General features: G+C 43.7%; 1 protein-coding gene across 2 annotated transcripts in view; it reads right to left on the bottom strand.

Annotated features, from left to right (window-relative positions):
* The window catches only part of LOC139368246 (supervillin d), a 113,888-nt gene that overhangs the window by 72,762 nt on the left and 17,603 nt on the right, over positions 1–23,523 (bottom strand). The window contains exons 1-2 of one of the 2 annotated variants that reach the window (XM_071106953.1): positions 20,720–20,914; positions 5,933–6,475 (exon numbers count right to left, since the gene is read on the bottom strand). In XM_071106953.1, the coding sequence (XP_070963054.1) occupies positions 5,933–6,297 (365 nt within the window). In that variant the 5' untranslated portion in view covers positions 6,298–6,475; positions 20,720–20,914. Of the gene's footprint in view, positions 1–5,932; positions 6,476–20,719; positions 20,915–23,523 lie in introns of those variants that run through there. The other variant, XM_071106952.1, reaches the window with a different exon arrangement.

The following is a 23,523-nucleotide window of genomic DNA, read 5'->3' as shown; positions in this document are numbered from 1 at the left end:
ATTCTTCTTGCCAATGTCCAGTCTCTTGACAACAAGGTTGATGAAATACGAGCAAGGGTAGCATTCCAGAGGGACATCAGAGACTGTAACGTTCTTTGCTTCACGGAAACATGGCTCACTGGAGAGACGCTATCCGAGGCGGTGCAGCCAACGGGTTTCTCCACGCATCGCGCCGACAGAAACAAACATCTTTCTGGTAAGAAGAGGGGCGGGGGCGTATGCCTTATGGCTAACGTGACATGGTGTGATGAAAGAAACATACAGGAACTCAAATCCTTCTGTTCACCTGATTTAGAATTCCTCACAATCAAATGTAGACCGCATTATCTACCAAGAGAATTCTCTTCGATTATAATCACAGCCGTATATATCCCCCCCCAAGCAGACACATCGATGGCTCTGAACAAACTTTATTTAACTCTTTGCAAACTGGAAACCATTTATCCGGAGGCTGCATTCATTGTAGCTGGGTATTTTAACAAGGCTAATCTGAAAACAAGACTCCCTAAATTTGATCAGCATATCGATTGCGCAACCAGGGGTGGAAAGACCTTGGATCATTGTTACTCTAACTTCCGCAACGCATATAAGGCTCTGCCCCGCCCCCCTTTCGGAAAAGCTGACCACGACTCCATTTTGTTGATCCCTGCCTACAGACAGAAACTAAAACAAGAGGCTCCCGCGCTGAGGTCTGTCCAACGCTGGTCCGACCAAGCTGACTCCACACTCCAAGACTGCTTCCATCACGTGGACTGGGATATGTTTCGTATTGCGTCAGATAACAATATTTACGAATACGCTGATTCGGTGTGCGAGTTCATTAGAACGTGCGTTGAAGATGTCGTTCCCATAGCAACGATTAAAACATTCCCTAACCAGAAACTGTGGATTGATGGCAGCATTCGCGTGAAACTGAAAGCGCGAACCACTGATTTTAATCAGGGCAAGGTGTCTGGTAACATGACCGAACACAAACAGTGCAGCTATTCCCTCCGCAAGGCTATCAAACAAGCTAAGCGTCAGTACAGAGACAAAGTAGAATCTCAATTCAACGGCTCAGACACAAGAGGCATGTGGCAGGGTCTACAGTCAATCACGGACTACAGGAAGAAATCCAGCCCAGTCACGGACCAGGATGTCTTGCTCCCAGGCAGACTAAATAACTTTTTTGCCCGCTTTAAGGACAATACAGTGCCACTGACACGGCCTGCAACGAAAACATGCGGTCTCTCCTTCACTGCAGCCGAGGTGAGTAAGACATTTAAACGTGTTAACCCTCGCAAGGCTGCAGGCCCAGACGGCATCCCCAGCCGCGCCCTCAGAGCATGCGCAGACCAGCTGGCCGGTGTGTTTACGGACATAGTCAATCAATCCCTATACCAGTCTGCTGTTCCCACATGCTTCAAGAGGGCCACCATTGTTCCTGTTCCCAAGAAAGCTAAGGACACTGAGCTAAACGACTACCGCCCCGTAGCACTCACTTCCGTCATCATGAAGTGCTTTGAGAGACTAGTCAAGGACCATATCACCTCCACCCTACCTGACACCCTAGACCCACTCCAATTTGCTTACCACCCAAATACGTCCACAGACGATGCAATCTCAACCACACTGCACACTGCCCTAACCCATCTGGACAAGAGGAATACCTATGTGAGAATGTTGTTCATTGACCACAGCTCGGCATTCAACACCATAGTACCCTCCAAGCTCGTCATCAAGCTCGAGAAACTGGGTCTCGACCCCGCCCTGTGCAACTGGGTACTGGACTTCCTGACGGGCCGCACCCAGGTGGTGAGGGTAGGCAACAACATCTCCTCCCCGCTGATCCTCAACACTGGGGCCCCACAAGGGTGCGTTCTGAGCCCTCTACTGTACTCCCTGTTCACCCACGACTGCGTGGCCACGCACGCCTCCAACTCAATCATCAAGTTTGCGGACGACACAACAGTGGTAGGCTTGATTACCAACAACGACAAGACGGCCTACAGGGAGGCGGTGAGGGCCCTCGGAGTGTGGTGTCAGGAAAATAACCTCACACTCAACGTCAACAAAACTAAGGAGATGATTGTGGACTTCAGGAAACAGCAGAGGGAACACCCCCTATCCACATCGATGGAACAGTAGTGGAGAGGGTAGCAAGTTTTAAGTTCCTCGGCATACACATCACAGACAAACTGAATTGGTCCACCCACACAGACAGCATTGTGAAGAAGGCGCAGCAGCGCCGCTTCAACCTCAGGAGGCTGAAGAAATTCGGCTTGTCACCAAAAGCACTCACAAACTTCTACAGATGCACAATCGAGAGCATCCTGGCGGGCTGTATCACCGCCTGGTACGGCAACTGCTCCGCCCTCAACCGTAAGGCTCTCCAGAGGGTAGTGAGGTCTGCACAACGCATCACCGGGGGCAAACTACCTGCCCTCCAGGACACCTACACCCCCCGATGTCACAGGAAGGCCATAAAGATCATCAAGGACATCAACCACCCGAGCCACTGCCTGTTCACCCCGCTATCATCCAGAAGGCGAGGTCAGTACAGGTGCATCAAAGCTGGGACCGAGAGACTGAAAAACAGCTTCTATCTCAAGGCCATCAGACTGTTAAACAGCCACCACTAACATTGAGTGGCTGCTGCCAACACACTGACTCAACTCCAGCCACTTTAATAATGTGAATTGATGGGAAATTATGTAAATATATCACTAGCCACTTTAAACAATGCTACCTTATATAATGTTACTTACCCTACATTATTCATCTCATATGCATACGTATATACTGTACTCTATTTCATCGACTGTATCCTTATGTAATACATGTATCACTAGCCACTTTAACTATGCCACTTTGTTTACATACTCATCTCATATGTATATACTGTACTCGATACCATCTACTGTATCTTGCCTATGCTGCTCTGTACCATCACTCATTCATATATCCTTATGTACATATTCTTTATCCCCTTACACTGTGTATAAGACAGTAGTTTTGGAATTGTTAGTTAGATTACTTGTTGGTTATTACTGCATTGTCGGAACTAGAAGCACAAGCATTTCGCTACACTCGCATTAACATCTGCTAACCATGTGTATGTGACAAATAACATTTGATTTGATTTGATATACCATACATTTCTGTATATATTGCCACTGCTCGACTAAAAAATATATATAATTGGTCCACCAACAGCCTATCGACCAAACAATCGACCAGTCGACTAAATGTGGTCAGCCCTACCACCTACACAAAAATAAAGCATGGTCCGTCTTTCACCTTCTACTCCAGAACAGATAAGATAACTAATGGCTTCCTTTAAACCATTCCACTTTTAGACAACCACAGTCAGAGGGTTCAGTGAATGTGTGCAAACCAGCCTGACCCTAACATCTGAGCATACCTGAACAACAACAACAACAACAACATACCTGCCTTACTTAACACCCGCAAACAAAAACAACAATGTTACGGTGTCGCACTGGAATATGTTCCGGAATTCTTCCAATGGCATTGAGTACACCACATCAGTCACTGGCTTTAACAACAAGTGCATTGAGGACGTTGTCCCCAAAGTGACTGTACGTACATACCCCAACCAAAAGCCATGGATTACAGGCAACATTAGCACTGAGCTAAATGGTAGCGCTGCCGCTTTCAAGGAGCGGGACTCTAACCCAAATGCTTATAAGAAATCCCGCTATGCCCTCAAACGAAACATCAAACAGGCAAAGCGTCAACACAGGACTAAGATCGAATCATAATACACTGGCTCCGACACTCATCTGATGTGTCAGGGAATGCAAACTATTACAGACTACAAAAAGGGAAGCACAGCCGAGAGCTGCCCAGCTGCCCAATTTGCATACCGCACCAACAGATCCACAGATGATGTAATCTCTATTGCACTACACACTCCCCTTTCACACCTGGACAAAAGGAACACCTATGTGAAAATGCTATTCATTGAATACAGCTCAGCATTCAACACCATAGTGCCCTCAAAGCTCATCACTAAGCGACAGGATCCTTGACTTCCTGACGGGCCGCCTCCAGGTGGTAAGGGTGGGTAACAACACATCCGCCACGCTGATCCTCAACACGGGTGCCTCTCAGGAGTGCATGCTCAGTCCCCTCCTGTACTCCCTGTTCACACATGTCTGCACGGCAAGGCACGACTCAAACACCATCAAGTTTGCCGATGATCACCGACAACGATGAGACAGCCTATAGGGAGGAGGTCAGAGACCTGACCATGTGGGGCAAGGACAACAACCTCTCCTTCAACGTGATCAAGACAAAGGAGATGATCGTAGACTACAGGAAAAGGAGAACCGAGCACGCCCCTATTCTCGTCGACGGGGCTGTAGTGGAGCAGGTTGAGAGCTTCAAGTTCCACATCACCAACAAACTAACATGGTCCAAGCACACCAAGACACCAGGCGGTGTCAGAGGAAGGCCCTAAAATTGTCAGACTCCAGCCACTCTAGTCATAGACTGTAATCTGCTACCGCAAGCAGTACTGGAGCGCCAAGTCTAGGTCCAAGAGGCTTCTCAACAGCTTCTACCCCCAAACCATAAGACTCCTGAACAGCTAATCAAATGGCAACCCAGACTGTTTGCATTGCACCCCCTCTTCTACGCTGCTGCTACTCTCTGTTATTATCTATGCAGTCACTTTAACTCACCTACATGTACATATTGCCCCCGCACATTAACTCTGTACCGGTACACCCTGTATATAGCCCCACTATTGTTATTTTACTGCTGCTCTTTAATTGTTATTCTTAGCTCTTACAAAAAACAAAACAAAACAAAATTGGGGGGGGGGGGGGGATTTCTTAAAACTGCATTGTTGGTTAAGGGCTTGAAAGTAAGCATTTCACTGTAGTATACGGCACATGTGACAAATAAAATTTGATTTGATTCAACAGCATGGGCCACAAAGAGACTTGGCGATTAGGTCAGAATGTAGACTTTTAAGCGACCCGCAAGCACGACAACACCCTCAAGCTTAATATCTCTGCATAACTACACTTTGACTGCATGTGAAGAAACATGTAAAATGCCACAGGTCTTCCGGGAGGGCATTGCAACATAATACAATGAGTGCATGCCTTTCCTAATCAACATGTAGTAAGGAGACGATAAGATCTGACGAGCTGTCAGTCAGACTTATCTAGTTCAATAAGGAGGGGGCTGGAAGCTTTGGCACAAACTATGGTGCATGTTCTAACTCATTCAAATTCAACCCCGTACTCTCACTCATTCTCTCCTCTTTCAGTCTGTCCATCTCCCCCTCCTCTGCTACACTCATCCCCTCAAGCTGCTTGTCAGGAGCCAACAGGCTTATGCACACTAGGCAGAATATTTGGGATGATTACAGGGAAAAGATCCCAAATGGAGGAAAGGACATGTTTTGCTTCATCCATGTGCAGACATTGAGGACAATGTTGGCAGCGAATGAGTTTTGCTCCCAAATCTCCACTCCCTATGCAGCATTTCCATGTTTTTTATTCTCGAAAAGGCTAAAACACTCCCATTCCGATGAATAGCTGTAAATTGAACCATAACAAGAAGCTAAGATGTCATAACATGCAGCAAAACATGTCTCAGCAAAAGCATTTGGCATATGTGCCATTTCCCAACTGACTGAATTTGTCCATCTCTGGACATTCCAGAATGGTTCCCTCCAAAAAGGAGTGATATGATAGCAGCATGACTAACCTATCCTGATCTCTTATAAGGAGGGGTGTATGGTGATGAACCACTGACATTGGCAGCTTTCCCCTTAGATTAGTCTCCAGACAGGGTGCCCCAAAGGCCCCTATAGCAACGTCCAACCCCCTGGCAGAACAACTGTCAATTGAAACCAGGCGGGTGGAGGCTGCAAAAGAGCCAGGAGTGGACAAGGGGAATTGAATGGACTCACCTGTGATTAGAGTTAAGCCTCTTGGTGGCAGCAGGCTTTGAGGGGGCAGCTGTATCCAGTTGGGCCTCCTCATCCCCCCCGGTCTCCTGGGAGGACTCGCTGTCAACAGACTCTTCGCGGTCTTCCAACCTACTCCTGGTGGCCCGGCTAGATAACATCTGCTCGGACTTGGAGCTTCTGTCCTCCGGCTTCTCTTTCTCAGAAGTCTCACCAGCTTTCCTTTCCCTCCTGGTGTATTTAGAGCCGACTTCCTCAGTGTTTCCGTAACGCTCCGCCAGCTCTCTCCTCCTCTCGGCTTTGTAGCGGGCGATGCGCTCAGCCTTGGTCTCCAAGGCAGAGTTCTGGATGGTGTCTACGGCATCCATTTTGTTGTGCCTCCTTTTAAGTCCTCTCGCTTCACTAAATATCCGGGGGGTTGAGGAGCCTCCTCTCCACTGGACACCAGGAGTCACAAGAGGAGTCACAAGAGTTGTTCAGACGTTGATGGTTTTGCAGTTGGTCTCCCCTCGAAGGATGATGGACCACGTCATTAAAATCATCTCACTGTTGAAACAAATCAAGAAAGACAACGTTTGTATTGCAACAAGCGAAAAGGCTATGTGAGACTTCCAAACACTTAACAAAATCACCAGGACTGGGCCATTAAGATATATACAGTCTCTGCTGGGTGCAATGGGAACTGGATGTAACTGCCTGGATAAACAAGAGCCCAACCCTGCCTAGCTCAACCCCAGCTAATGAACCCCCGGTGAGAGTGAAGTCAGCCAACTCAGCTCAAAGACAATACAGGCCCCACAGCAGACTGCCGCACCGAGACTCTCACATAACCTCTCAAAGGATATTTAATCCCTTCACATAGAGGAAAAGGGAGAGGGAGAGAGAGAGGAGAGAGAATCAGAAAAAGAGTGGGAAAACAGCCGTCCAGCAGAAATTCTCAATCTACAGTTTCTCAACATTCAGTTAACTGGAGGCACATATCCTTGCTTAATCTGGACTTGAATGGCATCCAACGCTACAAATCATTCCATGTTTACTACGGCAAGCACTGCACAGGCTTACAAAAACAGCAAAAGCCACTTGGCTTAAGAGACGTTCCACAATTACGGACGCAAATAAACTCACACCAGTAAAAATCCACACAACCAAGTGAACCATCGGCATGCCCAGAACACTATACACAAAGCACAAAAACACCCCAGGAGCTGGAGAGAAAGTAATGGGTATGTGGAGGTATGTTTATATAAGTGGGGGCAGGGACTGGGGGTTAACGTAACGCTCTGGGATCCCTACAGTAAAGGGGCAAGGGGTAATTTAGCACATCTGGGATTGCACATTCAATAGCGCTTAGTCAGGAGGGGGGGGGGGGGGGGGTAATAGAGAGAGGGGGAGAGTAGAGAGGCAAGGACTCTACAGGAGAGAAGAAAGAGGGGGGAAGAAAGTGTGGGGGTAGGGTTGTGCAAGAGGGGAAGGGGGAGTCAGAAGAAAGTAGGTGGGATGAGAGAGGAGAAGAGAAAGGAAGAGGGGTTGCAGAAGGGAGAAGGTAGTGGATGGAAGGGGGAGAACAGGAGAGGTGGGTGTCAGGCTGTAGAATATTGGAAAATCGATAGTTACATATTGGGATATTATTTTTGACAATATACCGTATTGACAATATCACAATATCATTTTTGCACTAGTTTGCTGTACCCGCACCAAAACTCTAGTGTTTTTCCTTCATAGCTCATTCTCCATATTATTTTTAAATAGGGAGCCCATTTGTTCTCAGAACTTTTATTTCCAAGACTGATCAAAACTCGTTTTTTCATGGCTCTCTTGTCCCTCTGCAGCAGACATACTGTATATGTTGAGCAACATATTTGGAACATCGAATCACAATACATATATAGAATAATGAGTATCATGAGAATCGCAATACATAGCTTATCGTCACCTAGGCACCGTGATAATATCATACCGTGAGGTCCCTGGCAATTCCTTGCACTACTAGAGTAATTTAGCTCAGTCTTGGGGGGGACCATTTCTGTAATGGTGACAGGGGTTCATAAATCTCCCAATATACACCAACCACCAGCAGAGCCAAATAGTGGACCAAGAAATTACGCACACCCCCTTCACTAAAAAATAAGACTGGGAAATATTTCTCAACAAATCTGTGTGTGTGTGTGAGCAAGCATGTGTGTGTCTTGACCTCACCCTCCTCCACCTATCAAACTGTTGTTGGAACAATGAGGACCACAATACCTCCACTGGAACAGCTTGAAGACATCAGCCGAACAAACCCATACTGTAAAAATCTGCTGGATGAAAACTAAACTATTAGCTGACCTTGTGTAGGAGTTGATGCCAGGTTCTAGCTATGAAGAGACATTCAGTACAACCAGCCATTCAGTGACCTAAAGTGCCTTCAGAAAAGTATTGACACCCCTTTACTTATTTCACATATTGTTGTGTTACGGCCTGAATTCAGAATGAATTATAGATTCTCTCACCAATCTACACACAATACCCCATAATGAAAAAGTGAAAACATGTTTTCACATGACAGAAAACCTGGAGTTTGGAAAAAGGCACGTGAAGGACTCCGAGCATAAGGCAAAAATATGTGGTCTGATGGGACAAAAATGTTACTCTTTGGCCTAAATGCAAAGCACTATACCTGGAGAAAACCAGGCACAGCTCATCACCCATCTAACGCCATCCCTACTGTGAAGCATGGTGGTGGCAGCATGATGCTATGATGATGCTTTTCAGCAGCAGGAACAAGGAGGCTGGTATTGATAGAGGGAACAATGAATGGAACCAAATACAGGCAAATCCTTGACGAGAACCTGCTTCAGAGTGCAAACGACCTTCGACCGGGGTGAAGATTTAGGTTCCAACAGGACAATGACCCCAAATATACAGCCAAAGCAATGCTGGAATGATTTCAGAAGAAGAATACTAAAGTCCTTGAGTGGCCCAGACAAATCTAAGACTTGAATCCCATTGAAAATCTGTGGAAAGACTTGCTGTTCACTGCCGCTCCCCATCCAACTTAACAGAGCTTGAGAAACTCTGCAAGGAAGAATGGGAGAAAATTCCTAAATCCAGATGTGCAAAGCTGATCCACACACACCCCAGACGACTCAAAGCTGTAACCACCGCCAAAGACGCTTCAACAAAGTATTGACTCTGGTGTGAATACTCATTTAATTTGACATATTTCTATATTGAAAAAGTTTAACAAATTTGCTAAAAATTTGTGAAAAAAAACAGGTTCCCACTATCATTATGAGGTATTGTGTGTAGATGTGTGGGGGAAAATGCATACATTTTGATTTCATGCTGTAACAAAATGTGAAAATAGTCAAGGGGTATGAATACTTTATGAAGGCACTGTAGCATAATAAAAGCGAAATCAATTTGAAGCAGTGCACCTTCTCCTCCCTGCTCAATGTTTCATTCTAGCCTGTGATGATGTAAGGACAAGCGGAATCCCTGGGGTTAATTGGCTTTATGAGTTTACAAACTTGCTCCAACTTTTGATGGAATATTTGGAAACAAAATAGGATTTTCTTGATCATAAAGAAAGCTCTACTTCAGCCATCACCAACCGGTCGATTATGATACAAAAACTCTGCCTACCTGGCAGACCGGGAGATTTGTGGCTAAATCGAGTGCGCTTACTGTGCATAGCTCCAATCACCGTGCCATTAGCTTCCACGACCCCAGCCACAGCAAAGTTTGGTACAAGTCTACGCGAGATTGTATAACCATGACCAGAGAGAGATGGTCAAAGAATACAGCAAATATCTGCGGTGTTTATGAGTGAGTTTTTATTCAGGACTGTCAACACTTTTTAATTCAACACTATTGCAAAACATAAAAACACGCTTCCCCCTACTTCCACTGGTGCTGCAGCTGCAATTAATGAGTAGCCAAGTGTATTGACAGCCCTGTAGTTTTATTACTATTATTAGCAGCTCGTCATGTCCATTTTAATATCAAGGAATATTTCACTTTATCTGGCCAAACGAACCATGTGAATTTGTGCATGAGGCAGATGTGGATGAGGTACAACTCGAATTCAAAGTTCACAGTTGTCTTGAAAGCACCATGAATATCAGATGCAGGCCCCATCAGTCGAGCAAAATAAAGTATTATTTCAATTTATGCTCAGCTGTGCCTCATGAGCACGACACCAACTTACCCATTTTGTTATCAAAGCTCAAGTTTGGAAAATATACTATTTCCTGAGAATAATAATATTGGCAGCCCAGGCCAGGCATATAGACAATATGCTGTGATCATGTATTAGTCCTGCTGCACAAACCTCATTCCTACAGAACTGTTTTTATTAGGTTAATGCTACAATTTTAAAGTCATGATTTATTTATGCGTTTATTTATTTTTTAAATCGGAGCGGTAGATCTCCGCTTGCTTTTTGACTGCGAAAGGGATCTTGACTCAGAAAAGGTTGGTGACCACTGCTCTTCTTGGTGCTGGGCCAGTTCGAGCACTGTATTACAGAGTCTCCTTTGTTTGAGCACCAGATAAAAATCAGGAGTTGCTTCGACCCAAGTTAGCCTGCTAATTCATCTCGCTTCATAACTCACTACCCTGGGATTCTCCCTGACCGGAGTTGAGTAGATAGTCTCTGGGGCATCGAAAACTCATGCCGCCATTGATTTCTAACTCATCCAATATCAATCCCAAACATAGGCTTATAAATCTCCTAATTAAGGCAACATTTCCCTTGAGGTTTCAATGTTGATTTCGGGCCTCTGAATAGGCTGATGTAATTCACAAAGTCATCCCAGAGTCCACTCTGTATTACACTCGCACTACCTATAAAAGGAGTTTTGAATAACACACTAAATCTTGATCGTGCAGATCGAAAACAAAGAGCCTGCTTTATTTGGAAGCCGACTTTGTTATTTCAACCGAACAAGGAGAAGAAAATCAAAGTCGTGAGTCATACTGAAGATATTATCACCCCTATTAGGGAACAGTGAACTCACCCAAAGACATGTAAAACATTTTTTTATTTTAATTACCCTTTACCTTATGGTAATTCAAAAAATAAGTTGCACCATGGCTGGAGAGCATGTAGGAACATGCAAAGCTAAAAGGCACAGAGAAGCTCTCTCAATAAGCCAGTGTCTGAGAGACACTAGTAATGTCCCTGTAAAATAACAGATGTTAGGCTGATTAAAGAAGAAAAACTCAAAATAGAACAGACCTCATCTATTTCCATGAAGTAGAAGTAATGGCTGTGCAAACCACATATCTTTGTTTTGTGGTTTTGTTGAGTGACAACAGTCAATGTGTCCGAAGAGATAAAACCCCAAAACATGGCGTTTCTATGTATTGCAAAAGAAGATAGTATTCTATTTATTTTTTATTCTAAACAACACCAGTCAATCACACCATCATTTAGGCTTGTCCAGATTGGATGTGTAAATATGGCTCTACCATGCCATGTAAACAAAGTACACATCCAGTGTTTGGCAGCATGAGTGAGCTCTGACATGTCCTTGCCCCAGGGGAGAGGTTGTGGGCCTTGAGAAAAACCTCTGTCTCAACAATGGCCAAGTGAGTCATATCCTCTTTCATAAAAGCACAATTAAAATGGCAGCATTGTATTCATCATAAGCTAGGCAACTCTCCAAAACCCTCGGTCTTGTGGGGTGTCGGGTGATGAGGGGGCACTGGTTTTAAGTGGGTTCAAAAGGGCAGATTTGCCCTCACATTGAAACTTCAATCCATGATCATGATGTTTTCTTTTTTTTTCTTTCCCGAGTTAGCATGCAGCTTTCCCCATCACTCGCAAATCTCAGCAGTTATAAGAGTCCACCGTTTTGACCTTGTGGGAGATCTGTCGACATGCCCTTGAGCAGGGTGTTCCTGGTTGCTTCTGTGTGTCGCTCTGTATGGGAGTCTGTTGGATGAGTAATGTGATGCAGTGAAGCAACTCAACAACTACAAGTATATTGTACGCTTTAAACATTCAATAAAATATATATATATTTTTTTTTTAAAGAGTCCATCCACTTATGGAGCCCGTATGCCACATGGGGGTAGACACTACTACAGCCCAGTGGATTAAAGACCCTTAACTCTGATGGAAGACACTTTCCCCATGATCTTTTACGATGACATCCCATCCTAAAGTTAATCTACGGTCGCCTTAGCCTTTTGACCTGTAACAAATCCAACAGGTCAGATGATTCACATAGGGAAACAAAATGGAGTTGAGAACTCAATAGCCTGTGCTCTAAATAGGCTTTAAAATCAGAGTCATTGAAAATACAGTTCTTGGTCACATACACATGGTTAGCAGATGTTAATGCGAGTGTAGCGAAATGCTTGTGCTTCTAGTTCCAACAGTGCAGCAATATCTAACAAGTAATCTAACAATTCCCCAACAACTACCTAATACACACAAATCTAAAGGGGTGAATGAGAATATGTACATATAAGTATATGGCTGAGTGATGGCCAAGTGGCATAGGCAAGGTGCAGTAGATGGTATAAAATACAGTATGTACATGAGATGAGTAATGTAAGATATGTAAACATTATTAAAGTGGCATTAATTAAAGTGGCATTGTTTAAAGTGACTAGTGATCCATTTATTCAAGTGTCCAGCGATTGGGTCTCAGTGTAGGCAGCAGCCTCACTGAGTTAGTGATGGCTATTTAACAGTCCGATGACCTTGAGATAGAAGCTGTTTTTTAATCTCTCGGTCACAGCTTTGATGCACCTGTACTGACCTCGCCTTCTGGATGATAGCGGGGTGAACAGGCAGTGGCTCGGCTGGTTGTTGTCCTTGATTATCTTTTTGGCCTGCCTGTGACATCAGGGGCTGTGATACAGCCCGACAGGATGCTCTCGATTGTGCATCTGTAAAAGTGTGTCAGAGTTTTGGGTGACAGGCCAAATTTCTTCAGCCCCCTGGGGTTGAAGAGGTGCTGTTGGGTGGATGGGTGGACCATTTCAATGGGTGGACCATTTCAGTTTTTCTGTGATGTGTACGCCGAGGAACTTAAAACCTTCCACCTTCTCCACTGCTGTCCCTTCGATGTGGATAGGGGGGGGGGGGGGTGCTCCCTCTGCTGTTTCCTGAAGTCCACGATCATCTCCATTGTTTTGTTGACGATGAGTGAGAGGTTGTTTTCCTGACACCGCACTCCGAGAGCCCCCTAGGGAGTGATTAAATATGTCTGTAAACACACCAGCAAGCTGTACATGCTCTGAGGACGCGGCTAGGGATGCAGTCTGGGCCAGCAGCCTTGCGAGGGTTAACAAGTTTAAATGTTCTACTTTTGTAGTCCGTGATTTCCTGTAGACCCTGCCACATAAGTCTCATGTATGAGCCGATGAATTGCGACTCCACCTTGTCCCTGTACCGGCATTTCGCTTGTTTGATTGCCTTGCAGAGCGAATAATTACACTGTTTATATACAGCCATATATCCAAACCTCTTTCTATGGTTAAATGCGGTGGATCGCGCTTTCAGTTTTACGCAAAATACCACCATCCATCCACGGTTTCTGATTAGGGTAGGTTTTAAATGGTCACAGTGGGTACGACGTCTCCAATGCATTTATTTATAAAACGCACTCACCGAGTCAGCGTATAGGTCAATATTGTCCTCTGAGGCTGATCTGAACATATTCCAGTCCGCGTGATCAAAACTTGAACGTACATGAGGTTCAAATGAAGTGCAGTCAATCAGTGGTGTAAAGTACTTAAGTAAAAATACTTTAAAGTATTACTTTAGTTTTTTTGGATACCTGTACTTTACTATTTATATTTTTGACAACTTTTTTTACTCCATACATTTTCCCTGACACCCAAAAGTACTCGATACATTTTGAATACTTAGCAGGACAGGAAAATAATTCACACACTTATCAATAAAACATCCCTGGTCTTCCCAACTGCCTCTGATCTGGCGGACTCACCAAACACATGCTTCGTTTGGAAATGATGTCTGAATGATGGAGCATGCCACTAGATATCCGTAAATACATTTAAAAAACAAGAAAATGGTGGCGTCTGGTTTGCTTATTATAAGGAATTTGAAATGAATTATACTTTTGATACTTAAGTATATTTTATCAATAACATTTACTTTTGATACTAAAGTACATTTAAAACCAAATACTTTTAGACTTTTACACAAGTAGGATTTTACTGGGTGACTCACTTTTACTTATGTCATTTATATTAAGGTATCTTTACTTTTAGTAGTACGACAATTGGGTACTTTTTCCACCACTGCTGTCAATGCACCCTTCCCTGGTTTGAAAGTTTACAAAGCAGATACAGAGTTCATAGTTCACCGTGTACATTAATAGGTGCAGGTGATAGTGGGACTGTCGACATGAGTGTGTGTGTGTGTGAGGGGGTGGGGGCAAAAAGGGACAGGATCAGGCTACTTTAGTGACTGGTCTTCGAGGTTAAGGACCATAGCAGTGTGCAAAGTTAAGGGGGGAGGGTTGGCCAATGATGCGGTTTTAGAGGCTATCCTCTTTGCTGGAGACATTTGATTGTTTTAAAGCTGGTTTCCTGCAATTCTACACATTTTGCTATGGCTTATGCCTTATTCTTATGCTATCTCAGTGACTCAAACATTTTAACAAAATAGGGACCTCGTGCCATGACATGGGGGGCAGCTATGATTTAGCAGCGGCGATGATTTAGCAACTATGCTATTCATGATAATCACAGCTGATTTACGGATTACAACAGCTGAGTGTTGTAAGAAATTTCTCACCAGCTACTCATGCAACAGCACCATTTCATACAACAAGAACCGTAGAAGGGAGGGGGGGGTCACAACACGACAGGATCCCATTTCCTAGTCCACCTCACAGCTCATTGGTGTCAATATCTAAACGTGTGAAGAACGGGCCATCTTTGGAAAAACATACCACACATGGGACCTTGGAGGTTAGCTGCATTTATGAACAAGTTAATGTGTTCATTCTTTATAGTCTTGGACAAGGCCCAGGCATTAAAGCTGCCTCTGGGGCCAAACCACTGACCTGTAGTCCATTAGTCTACAGATTCTTTAGGAACTCGCATGTCCACACAAGAACATGGGGCAGGAATGCAGCCACCACCCTTGGATCAATTTGGGAGCAAGGGAAAAAACTGCTTTGGCTGCATGCATTTCTGACAGTATGCATGTGATAGTCACACTCTTGAAATTAGTTCAAAGGAATGTCAAAACTGGGATATCTCTTCAAAAAGGCACAATTCTGGTTGTACACAAGCTCTTGTCAGTTCATCTATCAAATTATTATCAGTTAGTTGCACTACCCCTTTAAAATCTACCCCAGAAACCACAGCTACTGCAAGACATCAGTCTCTAAATGACATGAATCGCAGCACCAATGTTATGAACACTGGCCCTAAATGCTGATTCACTTTAAGTGTCTGGTAACACCTTTTTAACAAGACACTCAATTACCATGTTAGGCTAATGACCAAGTGCAGTTCATAACACAAACACTCAATTGACAATTAATTGGTTTAAAGTGAAGCATATGCACTAACATGTAAGTAAACACTTTTGTTTAAAACAGATGCAAAGCCCAATGCTTTGGAAAGTCTGGAATATCTGTTGAGTGAAAATGCTTTGCAGTTATAAAACTGAGGAAGAGCTCCTAAGCGTAGTAGTTATAGCCTAATAGTGTCCAATCATGTCTTGAGCCATATTCATTCCATGTAATTTCAGCAAGCCAAGCCATGACACCCACAATCATTTCAGTGGTTAGAAACATATACGATTGGCATTCCTGAAACATATTGTTGAAATGTAATTGGTGTAGGAGAGAGCAGCAGTAACTGCGGCATCTGGTACTTTCAGACTAAATTTATGGTAAATTATGTATGTGGCTTCAATGTCAAATTTCTCTGAACCGGGGAAGACTGCATAGTATGAAGAAGCAATACTCCAAACTGCATATTCCTACTACTTGTCAGACAGAGAACTGATACTGTATACTGGTTGTTGGGGTGGGATTGGCATAGGGTGTGGGGAGTATGTGGGTGGCTTTTGACAATGTTATTGGATTACTCATGTCTTACTCATTGGTAGGAAAAAACAAATGTTGTATACTATATTTCTTGAATATTATCTGAATCCTATAAATTAGGCAAGGTCAAATTGGGTGCAATCATATTTGGGGACCTTATTCGATTTTTCTTATTCAATTCAGTCTGGTATGAGAATGGTAGCCCTATCTGCAAAAGCAGGGTGTTTGCAGGAAGCTGAGTATCTTGGATATTGATCTGTGACTTAAAATCTTTGGTGTGACTTACTACCATATGGGCATACTAATGTATAAGGGCAGGCCGAGCCGATTACCTAATTTCAAGATGGCTGCTCCATACATTAAGGTTAGCGTTGTGAACCATTAACGAAATAAACGGGGAATATGTCGAAACACACCGAAAGACGGGACTCCACAGATCATGAGAATGTCTTAATTGTCTGCCTGTGACCTACCGTTATTGATCACCAGCCCCGAGAGTCAAAATTTTTATTTTACACAACGTTTTCAGCAAACATCTTACAAGGTAAGCTTCGATTTGGTCTGTATTTGAGCTATAGCTACATGGGGTGAGGGGGATTACATGAATCCTTACGTTGGTAGGAACACATCTAGCCTATTGCCAATGTTATTTTATGATGTATCATTTAAATGGCAACATCGAAAACCAACCGAGTCTTCGTCTACCTGGCCAAGGCTTTTGACTCTGTCAATCACTGTATTCTTATCGGCAGACTCAACAGCCTTGGTTTCTCAAATGACTGCCTCGCCTGGTTCACCAACTACATCTCAGAAAGAGTTCAGTGTGTCAAATCGGAGGGCCTGTTGTCCGGACCTCTGGCAGTCTATGGGGGTACCACAGGGTTCAATTCTCGGGCCTACTCTTTTCTCAATACATATCAACGATGTCGCTCTTGCTGGGGGTGACTCCCTGATCCACCTCTATGCAGACGTCACCATTCTGTATACATCTGGCCCTTCTTTGGAAACTTAACAAACCTCTAAATGAGCTTCAATGCCATACAACACTTCTTCCGTGGCCTCTTAAACACTCTTAAATGCTAGTAAAACTAAATGCATGCTTTTCAACCGTTCGCTGCCCGCACCCACCCGCCCGCCCGACTAGCATCACTACTCTGGACAGTTCTGACTTAGAATATGTGGACAACTACAAATACCTAGGTGTCTGGTTAGACTGTAAACTCTCCTTCCAGACTCATATTAAACATCTCCAATCCAAAATCAAATCTAGAATCAGCTTCCTATTTCGCAACAAAGCCTCCTTCACTCACGCCGCCAAACATACCCTTGTAAAACTGACTTTGGCACTGTCATTTACAAAACAGCCTCCAACACTTTACTCAGAAAATTTGATTGCAGTCTATCACAGTGCCATCCACCGTTTTGTCACCAAAGCCCCATATACCACCCACCACTGCGACCTGTATACTCTTGTCGGCTGGCCCTCGCTACATATTAGTCGACAGACCCACTGGCTCCAGGTCATCTATAAGTCTTTGCTAGGTAAAGCTCTGCCTTATCTCAGCTCACGATAACAACACCCACCCGTAGCACGCACTCCAGCAGGTATATCTCACTGGTTATCCCCAAAGCCAACACCTCCGTTGGCTGCCTTTCCTTCCAGTTCTCTGCTGCCAATGACTGGAATTAATTGCAAAAATCGAGACTATATTTCCCTCACTAACTTTAAACATCAGCTATCAGAGCAGCTAACCGATCGCTGCAGCTGTACATAGCCCATCTGTAAATAGCCCATTCAATCTACCTACCTCATCCCCATATTGTTTTTATTTACTTCTTCTGCTCTTTTGCACACCAGTATTTCTACTTACACATCCTACTCTGCACCTCTATCACTCCAGTGTTAATTTGCTAAATTGTAATTACTTCGCTACTATGGCCTATTTATTTCCTTACATCCTCATGCTTTACGCGCTGTAGGCATCCATTACACAGGGGATTGGCTACTATGTCACCTTGACAGTTTTGTAGCCAATGAGATAAGCTTTCCAGGGATAAACAGTTGATCTGGGTGGGACAAAACAACGCCTAGAACCTTTAATGTGTAATGCAAACTATTGCTACCTGGCTCAGAGACGAGATGCACCAAGCAGGCTACATTACATCGTAAACAAATTTCCTCGCTTTATCATAAAAGATGGCTTCTTATGGGGGAGAAAAAGTTAAACTAAGAATATCAAACAGGAAGCTAAAAAGGCAGCAGCTATGAATAAATATACCAACATAGAACCTTTGAATAAAATACTGGTCGGACTCGGATGAGGGGAGCAATTTGGACAATGAGTGTGTCGCCTCGGCCGACGAAGATTGCTTTCTAGAAGGATTGGAACCACTTTTAGACCTGTAAGTAAATTATTTTCATGAATTTACTGTATGTATTTCGTGTTTAACAATTTGTCTGCTTTTTGTGCTTTGGATTTAGTTTACATAGGCCTATGTAACAAATAATTTCAATGTTACATAATTCCAAAGTAATTATTTTCTATGTTTCATATCAGTTCACGGTTTGCTGTTCCAAGTTTTATCCTAGTAACTTTGGAGAGGCCACTAAACTCTCATGGCCATTGTTTACTATATTGTGTTACTGTTTCGATTGGAAGTGTGTGCTTCACACCTATGTGAGTCACTGTACAGATAGGGTTTAGACTTGGTATTTTTACTTTACAGTAATGTCGTTTTGTAAATTTAGTCAACTGTAATTCCGTGTGTCTTACAGAGGATTTGGATGACGACATTTGGGAGCCACCCCTCCCCAGCAAGTGCCCCCGCCGGTCAAGGTCTTCACCCCCAACTGCTATGTCAATCATCCCATCGGATGGTTCTACATCCACTTTTGATAGACATCTTGAAAAAGAAAATAGGGGCTTGTGGCACCAATTGTCCTAAGAAAATCTGTTTCCCCAAGACCAAGGTAAAGGTCATGACAAAGACAGCGGAGAGGGGGACCATACATTGGATCAGGACTAACAAGCTGCTTTTTGTGAAATGGAAGGACACTAGGGAAGTAACCATGCTCACCATACAGCATAAGGCATTCAACAAACATGTCTCAAGGAGGGTGAAAAAGGAAGAATGTCCCCATTCCTGTGAAGGACTACAATGCCAGCATGGGGGGTGTCGACCTGGTAATAGCCTCCACAAGACCAGGAAGTTGTGGACAATGCTACAGTAAATGTTTTCATTCTCCACAAGCAGACGGCCAAAGCAATAAGGTTGGCCTTCCCGAGAGCAGCTGGTTTTTGGAAATGGTTGAATTGGGGGCTCAAAGCAACCTTGCAACCATTACAACCCCCCCCCCCCCCCCCCCCTCCATATTCAAGGTGAGTGCCACTATCCAACACACATGCCAAAAGGAACAACTGCAAGCATTGCACAAAACACAGGTTGGGGGTGGGGGAAGTTAAATGCCAGATCTTCTGTCCGAAATGCCAGTTCGCTTTCCGTTTCCTGGCAGAGAGGGACTGCTTCAAAAGACTGCACTTCACTGTAGCTTGTGCCGTGATGTCGTGATAATCTAATCATCTGCACCTGGGATGTAAAGTGAACACCATTGGTAAATAGTTCTGTTTATTTCTATTTTTTGTGTAAACAAAAAAATAGTGTGTAAACAAGTTGGTGTATGATAAGACATTTTTATAATTCTGTATGTATATCTGTTGCTTTAATATTGTTTTTGTAAACAGTTCATTTGCATGTGGGACGAATAGATTGGATATGCCTTGGCTAAACGTTCAAGCACTTTGAAGAGGTTGAGAAAACACTTGGATATCCTCTGTATGTCCCCCGACATCACCACAAGAAATGTAGTTTTATAGTTCAATCATTTTTAGGCAAATCCACTGTGCAAAACAATTACCACATTCGGGAAACTTTGGAGAGGTAATGTACCCTGGATACTCCATAACACCCATGTTTGAGTGAGACTGATAAAAATTGTTTTCATACTGAACAAATTGCATTTAGGGATTGCAAATATGTAATAGTACTGGAATTATCAAATTTACAGACATATGCCACTTTGGAGAGGTTTAGGGACACTTGGAAATGTCCCGTAACCACACCTGACACAACTTACTAAAACATCTGCCCATTTCTAGTTGTTAGGTCTATCAATTCCATTTTTCTGATGTCGTTCGCAAGTTGTGGAAGCCATCTGATGCTTTTCCAGGTCTGGGCATCAATAATTCACTTATAACTTGTCAATGAAAGATGACTTTCAAAATAAATCCAAAATAGGTATTTTGTGTGTGCTTAGTCTTATGTATTCTGAACTACGTAACTTCTATCTACGTAATCTTCTAACAATCGGAGATGGTGGGTGTCGAAAATGTCTTTCCTGTGCCTTTTGAAGTGGAACGACCCCATAGAGACATTCAAGCATCAGCTTCCTTCCCTTTGCACCCTGGGAAGAGCCAGTCAAACAAATTGCCAGGTCCTGACATTCACATTCTTCCTGAGGGAGGAGGGTGGAAACTTTTGTCCACAGTGAGAAAACCAGGTGCCAGTGTTCAGCTGCTGAAGACAGCAAGCAAACAGGCAAGGCCAGTAGTCTCCGTTATAAAAGTCTCTCACTCGTGGCAAGTCAAAGCGATTTGCCATCAAGTGCAAGCACCCACGGAGAGGAGAATAAAATAAGTGAGAGAAATAGGGTATGCCACTGAGATATTACAGTATCTTAGGAAAAATATAGCCTTACCTTTTCCTGTAGGCTACACTAGTTGAAAATAATGTTTTTAAGAAAAGGGTGTTAAGCTAAGACCGGTAGACGCACATCTCCGGACAGCAGCAAAAGTGAGTGAGTTTCCTGTCCCGTTTCTAGCAGTGTGCGATTCCAGACGGGTCATGTGATCAGGCAGCGAGGAGACGAAGCTCAGTATGGGTCATCAGCCCGTAATCCAATAACGATTTCTGACATCTACATGTGCTAAGCAGCAGCTTAGGCCAAAACTATTTAACCAACCACAGGCGAAAAACGCCATAGGGGCGGGGCCATGGTGCCATGCATTTCCACCCCATACCGTAATAGACCGCATACTGGAAAACCAATGTGTTTCCCATTACAAAGCCATAGAGGCTGATGCTCATCGTATGGCAGTTTAAGGGCCCAGAGTGCCATCATCTGCAAAACGAGGGCTTAATTACAATTGCAGAGACTTTTAACACTAGTATCCACTCCTCCAAGACGTTATTCTGCTAATAAAGAGCTTTAAAAGGGAACGCTGACAGCTTGGGCGGGTTTTGCATGGCAGGCCCCTTTATTGATGTGACTCATCCCTTCCTTGTGCTTTAGTTGGTGGGAATAGAGAGGGGAAGGGATGAGGGGGGGGCTGGGGAAGGGGGTGTTGTGGGGGCAGATTTTCTGTTTTGTGAGGCATGAGTCACCAGGGTGCCAAGAGGCCCTTGTCTGGTGATACCGGGGTGAGGAGGTTGAAAGGGGAGCGCAGGACGGGGTAAAAACAAGGTCTGAGGCAAATCCGTCAAACACAGACACACACACTCCTCCCCAGCCAGATCCCTTTAACCCACACAGTCCCACTGACTGTAACCAGCCACCCACTGTCTGCTGTTGACATAACAACCAAGCCTAGTCATGCCCCTCAACTCCATTTTGCCTTTATAACTGTAATGTTATGTATATTTGAACTGACTGGGTTCTGTTTTATTTACTGATACAGTGAAAGCTTGTAGCTACGCTGAAAAAGTGGGTTGCTTCCTTTAATTCCTCAGGAGTGCCTTTGAGAGACAATGGCTATTGTTTCCCAAATACACACTCTGGTAATGTGGTTTACACACAACACACCCAAAGGAAAAGCACTGTTAAATTATATTCCTCGATTTGTGCTCTGGTTTCTTAGTGATCCCCTTTGTCCCAGTCTTCCGGCTTTCTGTTTGCCTTAGTCAAACGTGAAGGAAATGAATTGAAAACACACAAAAATATGGACCAATATCTGCACAGCAGCACATAGACACTGTGCTGTAGACAAGGGTAGAAAGTACCACACAGAAGTACGCAATACAGTCCATTACGACACACACAGACGTCCTGCTGGCCTACAGAGCCTTCAGAAAGTATTCATACCCCTTGACTTATTACACTTTGTGTTACAACCTGCATTCAAAACGTATTAAATATATATTTTTACTCACCCATCTACACACAATATCCCATAACGACAAAGTGAAGACATGTTTTAGGAATGTTTCCAAATGTATTGAAAATTAAATACAGAAATCTAATTAACAAAAGTATTCACACCACTGAGTCAATACTTTGTAGAAGCACCTTTAGGCGCAATTACAGCTGTGAGTCTTTCTGGGTAAGTCTCGAAGAGATCCCAAACCTGGATTGTGCAACATTGTCCCATTATTCTATTCAAAATCCTTCAAGCTCTGTCAAATTGGTTATTGATCATTGCTCGGTTGATTTTCAGGTCTTTAAGTCAAAACTGTAACTCAGCTAATCAGGACCCCTCGCGGTCTTCTTGGTAACCAACTTGTGTAGATTTGGCCTTGGTTTTAGATTATTGTCCTGCTGAAAAGGTGACATCTTCAAGTGTCTGGTGGAAAGCAGACAACCAGGGTTTCCACTAGAATTTTGTCTGTTCTTATGGAATTATTTTATTCTGTACAAGCTTCCTTCTTTTCACTCTGTCAATTAAGTTAGTATTGTGGAGTGACTACAATGTCGCTGATCCAATCCTCAGTTTTCTCCTATCATAGCAATTAAACTTGTTTTACATCCACCACTGGCCTTACGGTGAAATCCCTGAGGGGTTTCCTCCCTCTCCGGCAACGGCGTTAGGAAGGACACCTGTATTGTTGCAGTGACTGGGTGTATTGATACACCAACCAAAGTGTAATTAGTAACTTCACCATGCTCCAACGGATATTCAACGTCTCCTTTACCAATAGGGGCCCTACTTTGAGAGAACACGCATTTGAAAACCTCCCTGGTCTTTGTGGTTGAATCTGTGTTTGAAATTCACTGCTCAACTGAGGGGACTTACAGATAATTGTGGAGTACAGAGATGAGGTAGTCATTCAAATCATGTTAAAACAGTAGTGCAACTTATGCTACTTGTTACGCACATTCTTAATCCTGAACTTATTTGCCATAACATATGGGGTTATTTTTGTTGTTGTAAAAATGTCTAAAAACATAATTCCACTTTGGCATTATGGGGTATTGGGTGAAGGCCAGTGACAAAAACTAAATTTTATACATTTTAAATGAAGGCTGTAACACAACAAAATGTGGAACAAGTCCAGGGTTATGAATACTTTCTGAAGCCACTGTATTATCATCAGAGAGGAAGGGTGGTGTGTTTTTGTGTCCATTATCAGACTGGCAGATCAGGAATTCCCCGTAACCGGCGCTCAGACAAACTCCTACCATGCGTGGCGTGCCCAGCTGGACTGCTCTCAAAGGGCTACTGCAGCCAGAGTAGACACACAGGAAGTCCTTATGAGAGCAATGTAGTATCTTACTACCACACGTCC

This window comes from Oncorhynchus clarkii, chromosome 16 (assembly GCF_045791955.1).
Source record: "Oncorhynchus clarkii lewisi isolate Uvic-CL-2024 chromosome 16, UVic_Ocla_1.0, whole genome shotgun sequence".
Lineage (NCBI taxonomy): Eukaryota > Metazoa > Chordata > Actinopteri > Salmoniformes > Salmonidae > Oncorhynchus > Oncorhynchus clarkii.
The sequence above is the reverse complement of the archived record's forward strand: the minus strand, read 5'-3'. Positions and strand labels throughout refer to the sequence as shown.